Source organism: Onychostoma macrolepis, chromosome 23 (assembly GCF_012432095.1).
Source record: "Onychostoma macrolepis isolate SWU-2019 chromosome 23, ASM1243209v1, whole genome shotgun sequence".
NCBI lineage: Eukaryota > Metazoa > Chordata > Actinopteri > Cypriniformes > Cyprinidae > Onychostoma > Onychostoma macrolepis.
Window position 1 is genome coordinate 16052056 of NC_081177.1, and position 21039 is coordinate 16073094.

A 21039-nucleotide genomic window follows, 5' to 3' on the forward strand; every position below is an offset into this window, starting at 1 on the left:
CAACAACGTTTGTCTTCTAATTAGGGAAGACAATGTAGTACTTTTATACAGTCATGGCCAAAAATATCGGCACACTTGGTAAATATGATCAAAGAAGGCTGTGAAAATTAATCTGCATTGTTAATTGTTAATTCTTTTGATCTTTTATTTAAAAAAATCACAAAAATCGAACCTTTCATTGGGAAGGAAACCTTTCAAATGGGGGGAAATATCATTATGAAATAAATGTTTTTTTCTAATACACATTGGCCACAATTAACGGCAGCCTTTTATTCAATATTTGAAACCTCCATTTGCCAGTTTAACAGCTCTAAATTTTCTCCTATAATGCCTGATGAGGTTAGAGAACACCTGACAAGAGATCAGAGACCATTCCTTCATCCAGAATCACTCCAGATCCTTTAGATTCCCAGCTCCATGTTGGTGCTTCTTCTCTTCAGTTCACCCCACTCATTTTCTATAGGGTTCAGGTCAGAGGACTGGGACAGCCATAGCAGAAGCTTGGTTTTGTGCTCAGTGACCCATTTTTGTGTTGTTTTTGAGGTTTGTGTTTGGATTATTGTACAGTTGGAAGATCCAAACATGGCCCATTATAAGATTTCTAACAGAGTCAGTCACTTATTGATTTTTTATTTGTTTGTATTTGATAGATTCCATGATGCCATGTGGACGGAACTCCGGCTCGGGATCGGAGACTCTCCAGACACCTGATGACCGCCTCCTTCCAATTCAGGTTGGAGGTGTCTGGGAGCTCCGTTGGCTGATGGTAAGAGATCCCGAGCCGGAACGGTGTCTTGAGGACCTCGTTTTCGAGGGAACTGGTGAGGGCGAGCGGCACGAATGCCCTCGCATAATTGAACGGCTCGTGGTTTGCCTGAGCCAAGGCGATGAACTAGGCTCGTTCATCCATTCCTTTGGGGGTCCGATCTTCTGTAACGGTATGTCAAGGCAGGAAGGCACTGGAGACAACAGGAGATTTTCGTAAGAGGTAACATTTAATAAAAAACTCAGGAGATCAAAAAAGAAATACACACTTTGAAGTAACTGAGATCGGACAAAGACTACAACGAAACTGAATGCTTATAAAGAACAGGAAACAAAGGAGTAAACGAGATAATTAATACAAAACAGGTGGGGATAATAAACGAAGATTAACTAATGACAAGAACCGGAACAAAACCAAATAAGGGCAAACAGGAAACTAGAAGGGCAAACACGTAACAATGTGATGATGTAGGTGCTGTTTGACAATTTTTATTTTTTAAGGTTTTCTGACCCCAAGACTCAAACTATTTTCTGCAATTCTCCAGCTGTGGCCCTTGGAGAGTCTTTAGCCACTCAAACTCTCCTTCTCACCGTGCATTAGGACAATATAGGCACACATCCTCTTCCAGGCAGTTTCGTAACATTTTATGTTGATTGGAAATTCTTAATTATTGTCCTGATGGTGGAAATGGGAATTTTCACTGCTCTAGCTCTTTTCTTAAAGCCACTTCATTAATTTGTGAAGCTCAATTATCTTTTGCTGCACATCAGAAATATATTCTTTGGTTTTTCTCATTGTGATGGATGATTAAGGGAATTTGGGCTTTGTTTTCCCTCCTATTTATATTTCTGTGAAACAGGAAGCCATGGCTGGATAATTTCATGTTCATAATCACCCTGGAGTGCTCAAAATTGTGAATATGAATGGGAATATACTTCAGAGACATTTTATTCATAAGAATTTCTAGGGGTGCCAATAATTGTGTCCAACGTGTATTTGAAAAAAACATATTTCCCCCCATTTTAAATTCTTATTATCCAATGAAAGGTTAGATTTTTGTGAATTTTTTAAATAAAAGATCAAAAGAATTAACAATGCAGATTAATTTTCACAGCCTTTTTTGATCATGTTTACCAAGGTTGCTGATATTTTTGGCCATGACTGTATACCATTCATAGGTTTGGGGAAAGTGAAAGACATTAATTTTAGAACAGATAAATTAATAAATGTTACTTTGAACATTGTTATCAAAGAATCCTGAAAATTAATCAGTTATGCTAAACCTGTCATTTATGCTACTTTGAAAAAAAAAAAAAAAACGCTGAATTATGTAAAATAAATAAATAAAAATCAGTTACCACAAAAATATTAAGCAGCACAGCTGTTTTCAATATTGATATATTTTTTTAACCAAATATGCATTTTAGAATGATTTCTGTAGGATCATGTGACACTGAAGATTGCAGTAAATGTTGCTTGCCATCACAGGAATACAATGTTAAAATACAGAAGAGTTTTAATAAAAAATAATAATAATAATAAAAAAAAACAGTTTTAAAATTATACAATATTACTGTTTTGCTGTATTTTTGATCAAATAAAAACCACCTGGGTGAGAATAAGAGATTTCTTTAAAAAAATAAAAATAAACATCATAACATTTCACATCATAAATGAATATCAAATCTGTAATAATGATCATACTTGAGCTCACCATGCATTTATTTTCACAAACATACAGTACAACAGTAATACCGTGAAATATTAAATTTTTAAAAAAATTTAAAAGATGTTTTAAAAATGTAGTTTATTCCTTTGATGGCAAAGCTGTATTTTCAACAGCCATTACTCCAGCCTTTAGTTTAGTGTCACATGATCCTTCAGAAATCATTCTAATATGCTGATTTGCTGCTAAAATAAACATTTCTTATCATTATCAGTGTTGTAAACAACATTTTTTTTAGGATTCTTTGATGAATAGAAAGCTAAAAAAAAAAAACAAAAAAAACAGCATTTATTGATCAATTTAATGCATCCTTGCTGAATAAAGAATTAATTTCTTAGGGGAAAAAACAACAACCTTACCCCTAACTTTTGAATGGTAATGAAAATTAAAAATCAAAAATTCTTATATAGCGTGTATCTAATATGAAACAAAACCGCAAATGCATATTTATGAGCTTGGATTGATGTTAATGTAGACTGAGCTCAGGTGAATACAGCTATCAGAGGTTGGTTAATCGTGACTGGGTAGCCGCTGGACAGACACCGGGGCCGTGTTAGCGTCTCCTCTGCTGTACAGATATGCCTGCAGCTGCCTTTCCAGGCTGTAAACTCATCATGGGCCCTCATATCAGTGCGCTTCAGGGCTTGGGACATGCGCAGTGGCTTGCGACAGAGCCCCCAGCCCCCTACCCTCATTAACAGAGCTGCCTAACAACAGACGGCTACAAAGGGAATACACAAACACAGATGCTAAAATAACAAAGGACAATACTGCAGTCCTGAAATGAATCTTCTCCTTAAAGCAAACGCTAACGTACATGGTATCAGATGTACTGCCCAAATGTGTCTGTACGTGTGCGTAAGCGCACAGCACAGGTGTTCGTGCCGTGAAGCTGAGGTCACGGTGGGTAAAGCGAGAGTGCTCAGCTGTTTGCTTACATCAGTCAGAGAGCAAAACTCTAATGGGCTCGGCTTTGAAGGGTCTAATCCAAAAACCATTTTGTTTATTAAAGGGACAGATCACCTAGTAATTCAATTCTGTCATTATTTACTCACCCTCTTGTCAGCTTTATGATGTTTAAGCTAAAAGGTAGATGTTTAGCAGAATGTCCAAGCTGCTCTTTTCCATACAGTGTAAGTGGATGGTGACCAGACAATAAATACTCCATACAACTCATGCACTCCTGAGACCATTTGTGAGAACAGAGGTTTTAAATAAATTTAAAAAATCTTGCTTGACAGCTTTGGTCACCATTCACTTTCATTGTAAGCAGCTTGAATATTCTGGTATGAATTCTTTTACTTTCAGGTCATTCAGGTTTTAAAATGCATGAGGGTGAGCAAACAATGACAGAATTTTATCCATTACATGAAGTATTTTAACATGTAACTTGCACAAATGCTAATAATACATAAACTTAGTTACACTTTCTTCTGATATTAGTTTGTTCAAAAATGAAAATGATATAATTCACTCACTGTTGTTTCAAACTTGTATTATTATTATTATTTAATTTAGCTTTTTCTCCTGTGGAACATGAAAGATGACATCATCTTAGTGTTCTGCCGAAGAAAGTAAGTCATGCAGGTTAGTAATGGCATGAGGGCAACAGAATGTTTATTTTTTGGGTGAACTATTTCTTTAATAACACGCCAATTTATTTGTTCAAATGAGATTAAGCTCACATTCCACCTGAAAACAGCTTTATTTAATTTACAGTTGTGTGTTTTGATTTTATACAGCAGTATATTGCTCCATTTGACATTAGTGCAAAAAAATTCATGTTTGTTCTTAAATATAGCAAAACATAACTGGCACAATATAAATAACACATTCAACAACATTACAATCCAAAAAGAAAAAAAAAAAAAAGAAAAAAGAAAAAGAAAGCCACAGTTATATTGACATTGCACAAGTTTCAGGATATTTGGTTATATACATATACTGTAATTCCTTTCTGCGGGGTTGTGGTCCTGTGGTGTTATGTATGTATGGTCAAAGTGCAGGATGCTTCACCTCTACAGAAACACACATACACAGCACTCTGATCTCCCTAGACACAGACTTATACTGTCCTTAAACAAGTTTCTCTGAATTAACAAAGTCCTTTAAAAAAGGAAACAATATCCTAACTTCTCAGAAGTTTTGAAATCATATAATACTACGCTACATTTTAAAACCTACGTAAAATGGCAGAGAGCAGGATTGACTTAAAGGTATAGTTCCCCAAAAAAGAAAATCATTTACTCACCCTTATGTCATTTCAAAACTTATTGTCTTCAAAAAGAAGATATTTAGCAGAATGTCCAAGCTGCTCTCTTCTCATACAACTGTTCTTTTATTCCCATCTACTTCAAATTGTACAGACAATTCTTCTAAATATATTCCTTTGTGTTCCACCTAATAAAGAACGTCATACATGTTTATAACAACCTTATTTTGGGGGAACTATCCTTTGTTTTGGGGCGATCTGTGCTCTCATCAGATAAACTAATTACTCACAAAACTCACCGTTCACTCATCTACCCATCTGAGGTAAGATGCATTGGTAGTGGCCGTTACCAATGACATCACAACACAACACAACACAAACTAACTATACCTATCAAGCTGTCAAATCTGACAGCCCTGGCAAATCAACAAAGTTTCGAAAATGCAATCCACAATGACATGGTTTACTAACTAAAGACTAATAAATGTGACATACAACATATAGGAGCTTATAATAGCCGAGTTACTCACATTGAAGGGCTTGATATTGAAGTGTCAGTGTTACTGATTACCCGTTAGTGAATCAGAATTAGTTCTGAGCACCGTTCACCCTTTCGAAACACGAGAAATGAAAAAAGTGCAGCTTTAATGTCACAGCTAGTTTTAGGTATGGCTATAGTCTTTATAAAAAAAGACATTTCTCCTGGTTAGTGATATAGACGTGTCATATTAGTAAAGTTTGCACTCAGGTAGAGCGCAAACTCTCAAAGGCTTGTAATACATGACTGTAGAAAACAAACCAAACATGTCCGTTAGATAAAACACTAAATACCTGTTCTTCCTAAATCTCACATTTCATACCAAACACCAGTGCTTCTATGATATGTAGTATGTCCATTAGTATGTTAAAACTATATTTCCTCTCTTAAGTCTCTTAAGGTGGTCCTTCAAACATCTCTGAAATAGTGTCATATGTTTATATTACATTTGATAAATAAATAGGAAAATAAGTAAAACATATATTATGTTGTCAACATGATCTGACACACTCAGGTGTACGTAGTGTAGAATCCAGCCACCGTTTTGTGTGAATTTTCTGCTTCTAAATGTCCATGCGCATCTGTGGTGAGACAGGGCAGCATTGCACATTACTACCACCTAGTGTGGCACAGCAGCACTACAATATTATTTTCTGCCAGGACGAAATTTTTGTAAACATGCGTGGCAGAACCTGTCAAGAGCTACATTCCTAAAGTTTTTCATTCTTTTTTGTTTTGTTTTGTTTAATATATTATTTCTTAGTATTTCAAAAAAGAATCGTAAACATAAATATACATTTAGATATACATCATACACAAAGTGACCGCAAAATGGCAGAGCAACATTATTTTGCACTTTCAAGCACTGGGGTTTATAGGGTGAGAGTGTGTGAGTGTGTGTTTTTTTTTCTTTTCATCCTTTTTTTACCCTCATGCTGCAGTGTTCCTCCAGGCAGAAGGAGGGCACTGTGGCCCACAAATCACTCCTCGTCTGATGCTCAAACCGAGCAGTTGCGCCTCTTGGCTACACAGGGCAGGCCGCTGGAGCTAAGCCGGGTCTTTACCCTTTGTCAAAGACTTGTGGAGGAGACGGAAAGAGTTGGAGAGGACGGAGGAGGAAAGTTGAGGAGCTCCAGAACAGCGACTCCCACGCTGCTACGGCGTGTGAACATACACGACGCCGCCACCCATTTGTTGCTACGAGGGTTGTACTTTTCTATGGAGTTGAGACTAGAGCTGCCATCATTGCCTCCAACTGCATATAGCCAGCCATCCATGGCGACCAGGTCATGTGTGCTCCTGAAGATCAAGAGAAGAGATGGTCCATCAGGAACCGAATGATTTTTTTGCACCTAAAAGGGTAGTTTCTTCTGTGAAAGGGATAGTTCACCCAAAAGGAAATTTGCATTACTCCCTCTCATGTCATTCCAAACCTGTAAGAACTTTTTTCATCTTCGGAATACAAATCTACACAAGTATTTTTGATGAAATCCAAGAGCTTTCTGACCCTGCATAGACAGCAACGCAACTACAATGTTCAAGGCCCAGAAAGGTAGTAAGGACATCATTAAAATAGTCCATGTGACATCAGTGGTTCATCCGTAATGTTATGAAGCTACGAGAATACTTTTTGCCTGTCAGTCTTCGACGCTTGTTCACGACAGTACCTTGACACATGTCTGTGACACAGAATAGAAGAAATTATAGAATTAAGAATTATTATTTTTGTATTCTTTGCACGCAAAAAGTATTCTCGTAGTATGTCCTTATTACCTTTCTGGGCCTTGAATGTGGTAGTTGCGTTGCTGTCTATGCAAGGTCAGAAAGCTCTTGGATTTCATCAAAAATATCTAGTGTTCGAAGATGAACAAAGGTCTTACAGGTTTGGAACGACATGAGGGTGAGTAATTCATGACAGAAATGTCATTTTTGGGTGAACTATCCCTTTAAACAAACGCTTGAAGATCACTATCAAACCTGCGGATGTTCATGGGGGCCACTCCCTCCCAGGTGTTGGTTTTCGGATTATATCGTTCCACTGAATTTAGGCAGCTGGTACCATCATTGCCCCCAGCAACATAAAGCATGCCCTCCAAAACAGCAACTCCTGCGCTGCTCCTCCTGCTCAGCATGTTGGCAATGGCAGTCCAGGCATTACTCTAAAAATAAATTAACATACTTAGTCATTTATTTAACCATGGAGAATAAACATAAAACACACCCTGGAGATGTTTTCAACATGCTAGAGAGACATGTGTCACCTACCTGAGGGTCGTACTTTTCTACCGTGGCTAAGTGTGAGGAGCTGTCATACCCACCGACTGCGTACAAACTGCCATCTAATAGAAGAAATAGGTGAAACGGGTTCATGTTTGCGGTTCAATTTCAACTGCTTAAGATATAGAGGAAGTGCTTGCAGCTGTGCTGATGACAATCCTTTACATTTATTAGTACATTATCATTACATGTTTCTACCTAATGTGGCCACTCTAACGTATCTCCTCCTGGTGCTCATGGCAGCGATGGAGGTCCAGGTACTGGTCAGAGGGTCATACCTCTCCGCACTGCAGACGAAATCAAAGAGAGAGAGACTTTTTTAATAATATTAAAAACTTTTATTTTTAATATATACAAATATATTTGAGATAATTTTTATTCTTAAAATTTTATTATTACGTTTGTTTGTCTGGATAGTATACCTGTTGAGACAAGAAGCACCATCGTATCCTCCTGCTGCATACAGCAGCCCATGCAGGACCGCCACACCTAAACAGCTCCTCCTCGTTCCCATAGACACCTCAGGTTGCCACGCATTGGTTACAGGGTCATACGACTCTACAGTAGCCAAATCAGAAGTGCCATCATACCTGGTTTGGGAGAAGTCAAAAGATGAACAATAGATCTTTCACATGTGTTTTTGTATATATTGCGTCTTTATTATGCAAGTAAAGACAAGACCGTCATCATTCACAGAAATTCATTAGTCAACAGCTGACACATTTCCTAACTAATCTTAGGTAACTTCTTGATTGCTTCAGCAGGGTAATCTTAAGAAAATAATGTGGCTTTCTGCACATTCTGTTCCTTTTGTAATGTAATAAATCAAATCTGGATGTGTGGCCTTGGCTGCTGTGTTGCATCTTGCTGTTTTTTCAGCATTGTGCATTATGGGTGCTGCATTTTTAAGATGCTGTATCAAGTCAACTTCTATGGAAGCCCATTTCTGCCACGTAAGAAAAAAAAAAATATACCAAAAAATTTGTTTACATTCATATTTATGAAATGAAAAGTTAAAATTATGATGTACAACGTAGGAATTATAACAATAAAATGATATCAAAAACCTATACTTGTCATAATTACTTGTCATAATTATACTTTCATCTCAATTTAGATTTTGATTTTGACAATCTTGACTTATTTTAATGCGATAATTATGACTTTTTGTCATAATTATGAATTTCCAAAGCATTTTTTCCTTATGTGAAAGAATTTGGCTTCCCTACCTTTTTAATTATTCTTTTCCAAAGGGGGAGGAAACAGGTAAATGCCAAGTTTGACTATTTTTATGCTAAAGTAGGCGAGACACACACATTGATGCCTCAAAACTTAAAAGGTCCGCAATACAAGGGTCTCTACCACTTTAGTTTGCTCTTATAGAAGGAAAAAACAGTCGATTCTCCGACAAAGATGAGGCTTTTGGGTCTGCGTACCCTCCAACAGCGTAGAGCTTGTTTCCAATAGCAGCCACTCCGACTCGTGCCCGCCGCGTCGACATGGATGCAACCATGTGCCAGCGGTCTGTCCTAGTGTCATAGGCCTCACAGTCTCCATGAATGGCAAAAAGACTGCCCCCACCTGAAAGGCATTTTGCATTTAAATCAACCCACCAACCCACCGACGTATGTGCATGTGTGTTTTATGTGCTCTTGTCCTGATTTACAGACCTACAGCAAAGAGCACCGGACTGGCTCCCTCGCAGCGACGCGTCGTGTGCGGCTGTTACTGAGAACACCCCTCTGCTCGGGCATCAAGTGATACTTCAGTGCCTCGATCAGCAGGTCTTTGCACTCAGAGTGGTGACGCACCAGCAGCTCCGTATCCACATTACTCATCAGGAAGTCTCGTGTCAGCAGGGGCAGCCGCACACACTTCATCAGCTGAAAACATGGATGGAAAGAGTGAGAGGTAAGATGTGTGCTTAAAAAGGATTAAAAAAAGCAAAGGGAGGGAATAGAGAAACGAGTATCGATTTGTAGAGACATAATCCTTTATAAGCATTAATCCTGTGATATACTGTGATGTTGCTAAAAGCGCAGTTTGACAGGAGGAATCATACCCACCCGGGGCACATGCTGCCTCCGCCCATCAATGTCATGCTTGACCCAGCTCAGCACAGCCCTGTACACCTCCTCCTCTGATGGGACATTCAGGTTATCACTAGAAATCAGATCCAGCACCTGCAGAAATCACAAGAAGGTTCACAAGCGATCATAAAAACAAAGGAGTGGTATGGTTTCAGTTGGACTAAAGTGTTTACATAACTAAAAGACAAATTGCTGTTTTAATCTGAATGAAGTGCATCTAGACATCTTATGTAATATATTGTACAGGACAGATGTGCTCAGTTTGAGTCTGAGCACATCGTGTTCTGCACAGAATGTCAAAAAACAGATCTCTGTTTGAAAAAGAATTTGTTTAAAGATAAATCGCATCCAAAATAAAAGTTTTTGTTTACATAATATGTGCAGTGCACTGTATTGATCTATTATGTATATATAAATACACACATACAGTATATATTTTGGAAATATGCACATGTATATACATTTATATATTTATATTATTATATTTCATATTATATAAAAATATATTTAATATATATAAACAACATTTTTCTTAAATCTATACATGCATGTGTTTGTACTTATCTATACATAATAAATATACACAGTACACACTTATATATGTAAACAAAAACTTATTTTGGATGAGATTAATCGTTTGACAGCACTAGCTTAAAGTCAATATTACATTGATCAACACGGACTATAAATGTATAATTTCACAAACTCTCTATTCATTAGACAATTTAAATATTTTAAAAATCATTGGAACCTTTGTTATTGCGAAGTCACATAAATTAAAGGTACATTTTTGTAAATACATATATACACACTAGACACTACCATTCACTTTTTTGTGGTCGGCAAGAATTTTAAAATCTCCGGTAATGCAAATTATCAGCAGCCACTATTCCAGTCTTCAGTGTCACATGATCCTTCAAAAATGCAGATTGGTGCTCAAAATGTAACATTTCTTCTTGTTATTCATGTTAAAAACAGTTGAGCTGTTTAATATTTTTGTGGAAAACGAAAAAAGTTCCAAATAACAGCTTTTATCATTTATTTGAAATAAACATTTTTGTAACATTATAAATGTCTTTACCTTTAATCGATTTAATGCATCCCTGTTGAATAAAAAGTATTATTTTCTTTAAAAAGAAAAATCATATTGACCCCAAACTTTTAAACGATAGCATCAAATTAAAAAATAAATAAATAAATAATGTAATAATCCATATATGTGACCCTGGACCACAAAACCAGTCATAAGGGTCAATTTTTTGAAATTGAGATTTATACATCATCTGAAAGCTGAATAAGCTTTCCATTGATGTTTGGTTTATTAGGGACAATATTTGAAAATCTGGAATCTGAGGGTGCAAAAAAATATTGAGAAAATTGCTTTTAAAGTTGTCCAAATTAAGTTCTTAACAATGCATATTACCAATCAAAAATTAAGTTTTGATATTTATGGTAGGAAATTTACAAAATATCTTCATAGAACATGATCTTTACTATATCCTAATGATTTTTGGCATAAAATAAAATAAGATGATTTTGACCCAATTATATATATTAAGACCTCTTTTCAAAACATTGCTGTGTTTGCTTGTGTTTACTCCATATTACTAACATGTCAACTTCTGGGTTAACCAATAGTGCTGAGTGAGTGTTTAGATTGAACAATGGCAGACGGGGAGGTGGGGGAGGAAAGGCTGATAAAATTGTTTGGGAAACAGTTATCACTGTTTTTCCAATTCCATTTGCTGCTGTGAGTGATGCAAAAATTGCACACATTAGCTTTCTTTTCTTTTGTGTTGTGATATAAGGCTTTAGCTTACCATTACACTATCATCTAATCTACGCTTGCAAAATCACTACAACAGCCTCTGTAATGTTCCTGTCACAGACGGTTTGTTTATTTGGGGCAGAGGCCATAGTTAACATGGCTACAAGCATTTCCCAGGTCTTCTGGGTTAAATACGGGGCCAATGGGAGCCTCCAGCCCGCAACAGCTGTTAAGAGTGAGAGAATCAGAGAGAGAGAGAGAACCGCAGCCAATGTCATGAGCAACCTCTTATTAATGGTTCGCTCCAAACAGTGTCTAAACAGCAGGGGGATTTCATAGAATCACGCAACCTTTCAAAGCACAGAGATGCTAATACCAGCAGCACTCCATTTATTCAAAAGATGCTTTTCTGTGAAGAGAGCGGATTAGGGCTGATGAAATTAGTGTCGTATGAGAGCAAGAGCTGCTTTCTGCTGATTAGCTGTCTTAGCTTCTCACTGACGTGCTGTTTTCGCCGTGTATTTGAGCGGATGATTGACACTGTATTGAAGGTGCTGACGCAGAGAGCACTTATATCAGTGTCACCGTGGGGCAATGCGTTCTGACATTTTAGCTTTTGCGAGTCGAAGAAGAGGTCAAGGTTTGGCTGATTAGCATGGTCCAGTTAGCTTCTGCTGATAGATGCTATAACTATATTATCTGGGGCCAAAACATCTCTCTGCTTTCACAGCCATGCTCCTGTGTATGCTGACTGAATACATTTTTTACGAGCAATATGTAAAATGCTAATATTTAATTATGGTATTGTAATAATTATAATTTTGGGATTATGTAATTATATATAAAATATGTACGCTACTGAATCACACAGATTTTTGTTTTTGAAAGCTTTTTATGCTGTATTTATTTGGTCAAAATACAGTAAAAACTGTAAAATTCTGAAATAATATTACAATTTAAAATAACTGTTTTCTATATTCATATATTTTTTTTTTAAATGTCTTTTATTCCTGTGATGGCAAAGCTGAAATTTCAGCAGTCATCAGTGTCACATGATCCTTCAGAATTCATTTTAATATGATGATTTGGTGCAATGTTCAAGAAACATTTCTGATTATTAATGTTTTTAATGTTGAAAACATTAAGGTTTAATAAAAATTCTAAAGCAAAATGAATTCATGTTGTTAAAATCCCTATATAATATACAACAATTCAAATGTTTGGGGTTTGTTTTCATAATGTTACAAAATATTTCTATTTCAAATAGAAACAAACAAACAAAACAACCCCCAAACTTGTAGTATGTATTGTAATATGTTATATAGGGATATTAATGAATTTCCTTTTCTTCCGCCTTTCACGTCACAGCTTCTGGTCACATGGCTTTTACAGCTCTGAGGATTAAAAACTTCTGTTCCCAGAGCGCCTGTGAGAAAAGATGGCAGAATTTGAACCACATAATTCCAAGAGACACTGCGTCAGCTGAGCAACTGACATTGAAATGAATGGAAATTCTATCTGACAGCTTTCTCCAGGTTTTTTTTTCTTTTTTTCAAGAGGGTGAGGGGTGTTTTAAAAACCAGGATGTGACCAGCCTTCCTGCACTGAAGGTCAAAATAGTACATATCTTTTTTTTTTCCTCAGACCAAGTCAAAAGAATCAAGACTTCCCAGGCGACAGGGAGGACGAGAGAGGTTCAAGAGATTCTGTTTTTAAAAAGCTCAAGGCCAGTGTGACAGGAAGTGGTGTCAGTGACACATATATAATTAGACATCCGTAGCCAAAACCATTTTTCCTCCAAGGATTGTTATGGCTCAGCTCCCCAGCGCTCTCCATGCATCATTTAATCATGGTACACTTTACACCCCTCTTTTTACATCCTGAATAATTCTATTCTTGAATGCCCTCTAGGATCAGAGTTTCTTCGTCAAAAATTAAGTTTGAATTTCTGATTACCCTGGGCATTTCAATTCCTCGCACAAATCTATTATGTTTTTTTATTTTTTATTTTTGAGCTTAACAGCCCCAGTCTTGCTTCACATTTATTATACGAAAGAGTGGTCAGGTTATTAGCTAAATTTCAGTAATTAAAATATAAAATAAAATATTTTTTTAATATTTGTATTATAAATATTACATATAAAATGTAAAACCTAAACTTAGCTTAAAAATTTGACTAAAATAAATAATTTTAAGCACATACCATAAGTAATGAAATACTAAAACTGAAATACAAATAAATTAGAGCGAAGTAAAACTATTTTTTTAAATATCTAATAAAAATATAATAACACTGAAAATGATGACAATGATATTTTTTTTGTGTGTGACTACATTACTGTTCCAAAGCAGATGTCTCACCTGTTTGAGAGGTAGCAGCATAAACTCCTCAGTCTTCGATACCTCTACAAAGTGCTGCAGGACATACTTATGGGCCGACTTGAGAAGGTCGCTGCAGGAGTGAGTGTCTGCAAAGCCACGGATGCCCAGGCAGTTTGAGGGGTCCAGCTGGCTGAGAAGGAATTTGCAGCAGGCATCTCTCACTCCGTTGAGCTGCAGGAGACTAGCTGCAGGCAACAGGGTCTGCCCAAGGTATAGACAAGATACAGTGGGTGAAACGAAGGAAAACTAGAATAAAGTATGTGAATCTTTAACATCATAAGGCTTTCTTAAGGTCCGCATTATCAGAGTTTTGCTTACAAAATTTTGTGATCGAAAATCAGTCATTTCAGTAATATGCCATACAATCGGGAGTTTCGCATGAGTGCAGATTTCGTAGATGCATTAACCAAGAGAAAGCTGCTTGATTTTAAAGTGACTTCTGAGTGAGTTTTTACATCGCTACACTACTGACAACAGACAACAGACTTTTTCGCTAAATTTTACTGAAAATTTTGCAGAAATTTTGCTTATGTGACCACTCCATCAGGTCAATTTCCTGTAAACTAGCTGGCACATACACAAAAGTTTTTGAACAGTAAGATTTTTTATGTTTTTTTTTTTTTTTAAAGAATCCTCTTCTGCTCACCAAGCCTGCATTTATTTGATCCAAAATACAGCAAAAGCAGTAATATTGTGAAATATTTTTACTATTTAAAATAACTGCTTTGTATTGGAATATATTTTATAATGCAATTTATTCTTGTGATCAAAGCTCAATTTTCAGCATCATTACTTCAGTCTTACATAATCCTTCAGAAATCATTCTATTATGCTTATTTGCTGTTTTTTATTATTTATTATTATTATCAATATTTAAGGATTTTTTCAGGATTCTTTGATGAATAGAAAGATCCAAAGATCAGCATTTATCTTAAACTAAAAGCTGTTGTAACATTATACACTACACCATTCAAAAGCTTGGAGTGTATATAATTTTTTGGGGGAAATAAATTTAGAAATTAATACTTTTATTTAGCAAGGATGCTTTAAATGATGATAAAGACATTTATAATGTTACAAAGGATTTCTATTTCAGATAAATGCTGTTCTCCTGAAATTTCTATTCATTAAAGAAACAATTCTACTCAGTTGTTTTCAACATAATAATAATAAATGTTTTTTTTTAGCAGCAAATCAGAATATTAGAATGATTTCTGAAGGATCATGTGACTGGAGTAATGATGCTCAAAATTCAGCTTTGAAATCACAGGAATAAATTACATTTAAAAATATATTTAAATAGAAAACAGTTATTTTAAATAGTAAAATATTTCAGAATTATATTGTTTTTGCTTTACTTTGGACCAAATAAATGCAGGCTTGGTGAGCAGAAGAGACTTCTTTAAAAAGCATTAAAAATCTTACTGTTCAAAAACTTTTGACTGGTAGTGTGTGCATTTGCTCTTTTGAAACAGCACAAGTATCAGAAGACCTTCATTTGCAAAGATGCAAATTGTTAAATTTGCACAAACCGTCTGAGCATCCCATCTTGGTAGTACCTCACAAAGCAAACAGGATAACCTCACACAGGGTAATTGTGAGTGTGATATATACATAATGCACTTCAAAAGACACTAAAGGTGACGTACCTGCACATTTCCCTCTCCTACTACAATTTCGGCAGTGTAGGCGTACTGCACCAGCTGCTCCAGAGCCTGAGGGTCAATGTCATGCAGGGTCACATGAGTCTGACGGCTCTCCGACATCTCATCTGCACAGTCACAACACACAGCAGTTTCTCTCAAACCGAGGCTTTTGCAGAACACTTGTAGATTTAGGCAGCTTCCCGGGGGTTTGACGATACCGTTATGGCCCGTTCACACATACAGTGGCCTCTAGAGGGCGCTGAGTAGCCCTAAAGTTATTGGTACTGCTCAACTGACAATAGCTTTTGAAAATCTGATCACAAATGGGCTGAACATCTGATCAGAGTTCAGAGTCTTTGTGCTGTTGGACGCTAGCAGACAGTCCTACTTGACTGCTGTATTTAACTGTTATCAGACAGTGGATCACTGTCTGTACTCCCAATGGTTGTCACCACATTTTATCATTTGCATGAACTCTGCTTGATTTTGATATGTTGCCAACGGTCACCGGAAATCACTGTAGGAGTGAATGAACCTTGAGACAGTGTTGTTATTGTTAACTAAACCTATTTTTAAAAATCGGTCTTGTTAACTGAAACAAATAGATATTAATAAATATTAATAAACACTATAATTGCTTACAAGTAATACTAAAATAACACTTTTTGAGATCTATGACAACACTGATGTTAAATTAACATTCCACACAAAATAAAAATCACTAGATCGCTTAAATTCTATTTTCTAACTTTTTAGACAAATTGTGTATTCTGTTTGCACAAACAACTTTTTCATATTCCCATTGACTAACAAAGCATATGGCATTTTATGAAATGAAAGAGATCTACTTTTGTGTTTTAAATACACAATAATAACCACTTATTTCTAATAAGATATTATTTTTCATCATACTGTTGGCAAACATTTAGAGAAAATGTAAAAAATAGCATTCCCCATAAGAGAAATGCAGAAAACTCAGAACAAATTAGTCCAGAGGTTGTGGTGTTAAGCAATTTAAGTTTTGATATGTATAATGGAGTTTACATCAGTGCACTGTTAGTAGATCTAGTGTATGGTAAGTTCAGAATAGTCATGGCTCTGAACAGCCCACACTGTCCTGACTCATACCATCACACTCTAGTCTGAGGTGCAGCGGGACACACGAGCAATAGGAAAAACCAGGCACCTGCTGATCTGAGACCAGTACAGGGAAGAGAATAAAGCATGGAAAAAACATTAGGTGATGACAAACGGCAGGAAGGAAGGAAAGGCTTGAAAAGGAAGCTGAGGTAATGTACACATCAGAAATAAACACTACACAATACACAATACACCTTAAAGACCATGTGAAGTCAAGATGTGTTTTTAACTTTTAGTTCATGTGTGTTAGCTTTGAAACCATCTAAATGGTAGTATCCTCTAAAAATATCGCAAAAATTATATTTAATAAATATATGTTTTAAAAATAGACTTATAGTAACATAGAATAAGACATACTTGTAAACATGGCATGGAAGTATGGACTACAGGAGGCCAGCACCACCTTGTGTGCTTTGATCTCCTTGTTGGCCACATGGAGCACGATGTCGCAGAGCAGGCCACGCTGCCGCATGCGGTTCATAGACACAAAGGAGTCATGGTAGTGGCGCTTGGAGTTGTGCGAGATGCTGTGGCCGTCCCGGTTCAGCAGCTGCATACCCCCCTCCATCATGCTCACCGTGGCCTGCTGGAGCCTGGGCCTCGCTCTAAGACACTAAAGGAAGACAGAAACACACCCTATGAAACCGAGCATAGAGTTTTGTGGCTTTTAGTATAAGTCTATATGCGAATGCACTAGAAGGCTGCCCACTGCTCCGGGTGTGTGTGTGCACTTGTTCACTACTCACTGCTGTGTGTGTGCACTTGGAAATGAAATGCAGAGCATTTCATTTCATACCATTTCGAGTATGGGTCACCATACTTGACAATACGTCACGACTTAACTTAACTTAACATTTGAAATCTACACTCTAAATCAAATGCTCTCAAAAACTGACAATGCCCCGCCCCCTAATCAAACTACTTTTTCAGTGGCCTTGGTTCTTCAAGTATTTTCCCTATAGGGATTGTAATGGTCTATAAGCAATAAACCAAAACCATGTAATATTGCAAAAATGTCATTTGCGGCAAAAATATATTTTAAAATCAGACAAAAAAGCCAAAAAAAAAACAAAACAAAAAAAAACACAAAGGTACAAGACTGTGTACTTCCCTACACAGCTATAGTCCCATGAAGCATTGCGAATGACATCAACAAAGCATATAATCATATACCATTTATTAACAACCTCACCAACAGTAGGTCTTTAATCATTCATAAAATAAATTCCTCTATGGAGAAAATAAATAAGAAATTTTACTTTCGAAACCGGGCTGTTTTTCAATAGGAAATAAGTTGAGACTAAGTCAAGGAAATAAAAAATGATTTCACAAGGGTTTTTAAGAACACTAATTCAAGCTAAAGCTAATTATTAATTAGCTGTTAGACATGTTTAATGTTTGTGCATTACCTCTCTAACAATCTTTGAGTTATTCGCCAGGCTGTAAATCCATCTTAATTTGTGCTTTCTTGGTTCACATTTCCTTTCCATACAGCATAATGGTTGCTTCAAGGCATTTTGAACAACGAGTACAGAATCATAATGGGGGAACCCATCCAGGCCGAAGCGCTCGAGCATTAAATATCATGAAAATGATCACTTCACAAATTTCCACTCATTTTACAGCTTATAGCTACATATGGTTTGCTCCTCAATAGTCAGTGGCCTTTTCTCACTGGCCCGAGGCCTTGAAAGCTTTTTAAAATTGGTCTCTCGTGCACAAAGACTCAGGCACACTCACTGAATAAATAAACCGTCCGGTTGATTATAAAAATGAAACCGTGTTCCAGCTGAAAGGACCAGTGGTATGGAAAGGTTGGACCAGGACACGTCGTGATGAGTTGGCCAGCCAGCTGCACACATTCAATTCTTCATCAAAAGCATCACTATAGAAACCAAGGTGCCCACGGTAGCATGTGCTGGTATCTGTCATACACTTCACTTTGAGTGGGATGGAGCTGCATGAGACATTTTAAAGGAGGGTGATAAATAGCAATCCAGTTGACAAAGGTGGGATTGCAAGATGAGGTAGATACTGTTTTAAAAATAAAAAAAAATCAAATAAAGCATCCAGCAATGGGATGTTTTGATGAATAGAACGAATAAAAGCCACTGTTTTCCTAACAATACCACTCCAACTCCAAAGCATTACTCATGTTACACTAAATAACAGCCGACAGGTGAAAGAGCATGAAAAGTGCATGCAGTCATAGGCTCAGTATTACAGCCAGCAGTCGTGTGGCTGCCCACAAAATGGCTGTGGGGTTTCAGATGTATAAATCCTTTGGTTATACAAAGCAAACACTGCGGTCTGAAACCTGAGGTCACTAATAAACTGTTTAAACATGCAGAAGAGATGAAACTGTTGACAACAGTTTTGTTGTAGTTTGGTAGGCACTCAGGATAGGGTTTCTATAGATGGCTCTGTGAGGCCCTTCAAAACAGTAACAAATTGATATTCCAGTATTGCTGCTGAATAGAAGTTGTATTATGATGGTTCATTTCAGGTAATGATGCATTTATCAAAAGATACTCCATTAAAACTAAACTCCCTTAACTAAAAATGACCATTGTAACCATAGTAAGACCATTGCTACTAGAATAAAACTGTACTATACTGTGTAAAATTAAAACAAATGAGTAATAAAATAAATATGACTATACTAATATGAAAACGTTTTTGAAAGCTTCATACACTGTTAGAAAAAGAAAGTATACTCATATTTTAAGATTTTACAGTAGTAGCAATAGCTGTAGTAACTGGTATTTAGCAGAAATGCAAGGACCAGATTATACAACACATAATAATTGCACTTTTCTTCCTACATTCTAGACAAGCTGTTCTGTACAGCTAAAGACAATCCCTACAAACATCCCCAATATCATTAAATCTGACTCAGCACACAGTGTGCCATCCAGACAGAGCATCTCTCCCCTCCTCCTCTGTTCTACACAAGTCATGCAGCACAATAACACTGAGCATAACCAGCACTACCTGGACTGATGGACGCCCTTTCCTTTAGTTTCGTTTCTCTGCTTTATGAAGAATATTTTGGATTGAATCCTAGAGTGCAGCGGCTGAGTATTAAGAGTCCATATGAAAAATGCATAAAGCCTCAGTCTGGGAGCTTGTGTGTTGTTGACGTAAATGAAAGCCGCATGAGTGGTGGAGGCTGACGTCACTTTTTAAGGTCGCGCCGGATGTTTGTTTTTCTAATTATTTGGCTCTTAAATTAGGCTCTGATAAAACTGCTCACATCCAAACAGAACAGAACAAGGAGTCGTCGAGCAATCTGATAACGCCCCCTCTACAATCTTTAAAAGCCTCAACACAATTCTTAAATCATTCCTCCTTAACTACAGTTAGCTAGTGATGGAAAGTCCGAATCATTTTCGCGAATCGGCTCCTTCTAATAGTTCGTTTCAAAGAACCGGTTCTAAAATAATTCAGCAATTATTTTATTTTTCCATTATTTTGTGTCACGAATTCAATAGGTTTACACAAGGTCACTGATATCCCTGCGGTGCATATTAAATGCTTTGAATATTCCAAGTAAACCATATGTTGGCACAAATTGCCGTTAATTACTTTTTCTTTTCTTTTTTTACGTTTTATGAATACGTTTTCTTTTTAATTTAAAAACCATTTTTGAATGCTTAACATGCTTACCAGTTCATTCCGACATGTCCTTAAAAAAAGAGGATTCGAGTTTCTGAAGCGAGAAACGATTAAGTGCGATTCGAATCTTTCAGAATGGGTTCATCGAAAAGATTCAAAATGTAGACTCATAACAACGATTCGTTCACGAATGGGAAATTGCTAAAGCTCATTGTGCATGTATAGGAAATAAATGTCTGCTATCCACGTAAATACAATAACTACACGTAAAATCATACAATAGAGGAATGTGTTGCCTTATATAGCAGTGAATCGCTTAGCTGATCTCATATTTTCTTTGTTCAAAGGGGATACAGTGCAGACATAGAGATCAGTTGCACTGACAGAAATGAAAAGCATCATACAGCCCTCATAACATTTCAAACGCTTTATTAAACTACAGCACCAGACACGGAGAAGTCAATGCTCAATGCACGAGTTTTAAACATGATCAATTGACAAACTGATGTCTGAACAAAGCACAACAATACCACAGAGAAATTTCACACTGCAGCTTTGACACGATTAGCATGTGTTTGCACAACGTATATTTTTAAAAGCATATTTTTAAAACAATTAAATGATAATTAAATAAATGTTGCTTTTTTTGTCAGCTGATTGAGTTGCAATTCGGTCTGGATGAGATCAGAATCTATACTCACCTGCCGTCGTCTGTGTCTGATTGACAAGACTCGTTTCTTTCTGTGTAGCGCTCTCTCCAGTTTTGTCCGTGTGTGATGATTAATTTTGATGCATGTAGTGATTTATTTAGCCGTGCGTGGTTAGTTGACATGCTACATCACATGTCGCATCAAAACAGACATCTGTCTCAGCTCT

The 21039-nt window shown here is 36.6% G+C and overlaps 1 protein-coding gene across 1 annotated transcript; it reads right to left on the minus strand.

Annotated features, from left to right (window-relative positions):
* Positions 1–4080: 4080 nt before the first annotated feature.
* Positions 4081–19530, minus strand: klhl17 (kelch-like family member 17). The gene is given in 13 exon segments (XM_058763070.1): positions 4081–6541; positions 7220–7401; positions 7508–7581; positions 7718–7806; positions 7942–8109; positions 8956–9100; positions 9190–9231; positions 9234–9402; positions 9586–9702; positions 13739–13960; positions 15409–15530; positions 16903–17158; positions 17955–19530. Coding segments are annotated over 13 exon segments (1983 nt in total). The 5' UTR covers positions 18123–19530; the 3' UTR covers positions 4081–6312.
* Between the last annotated feature and the right edge of the window lie 1509 nt (positions 19531–21039).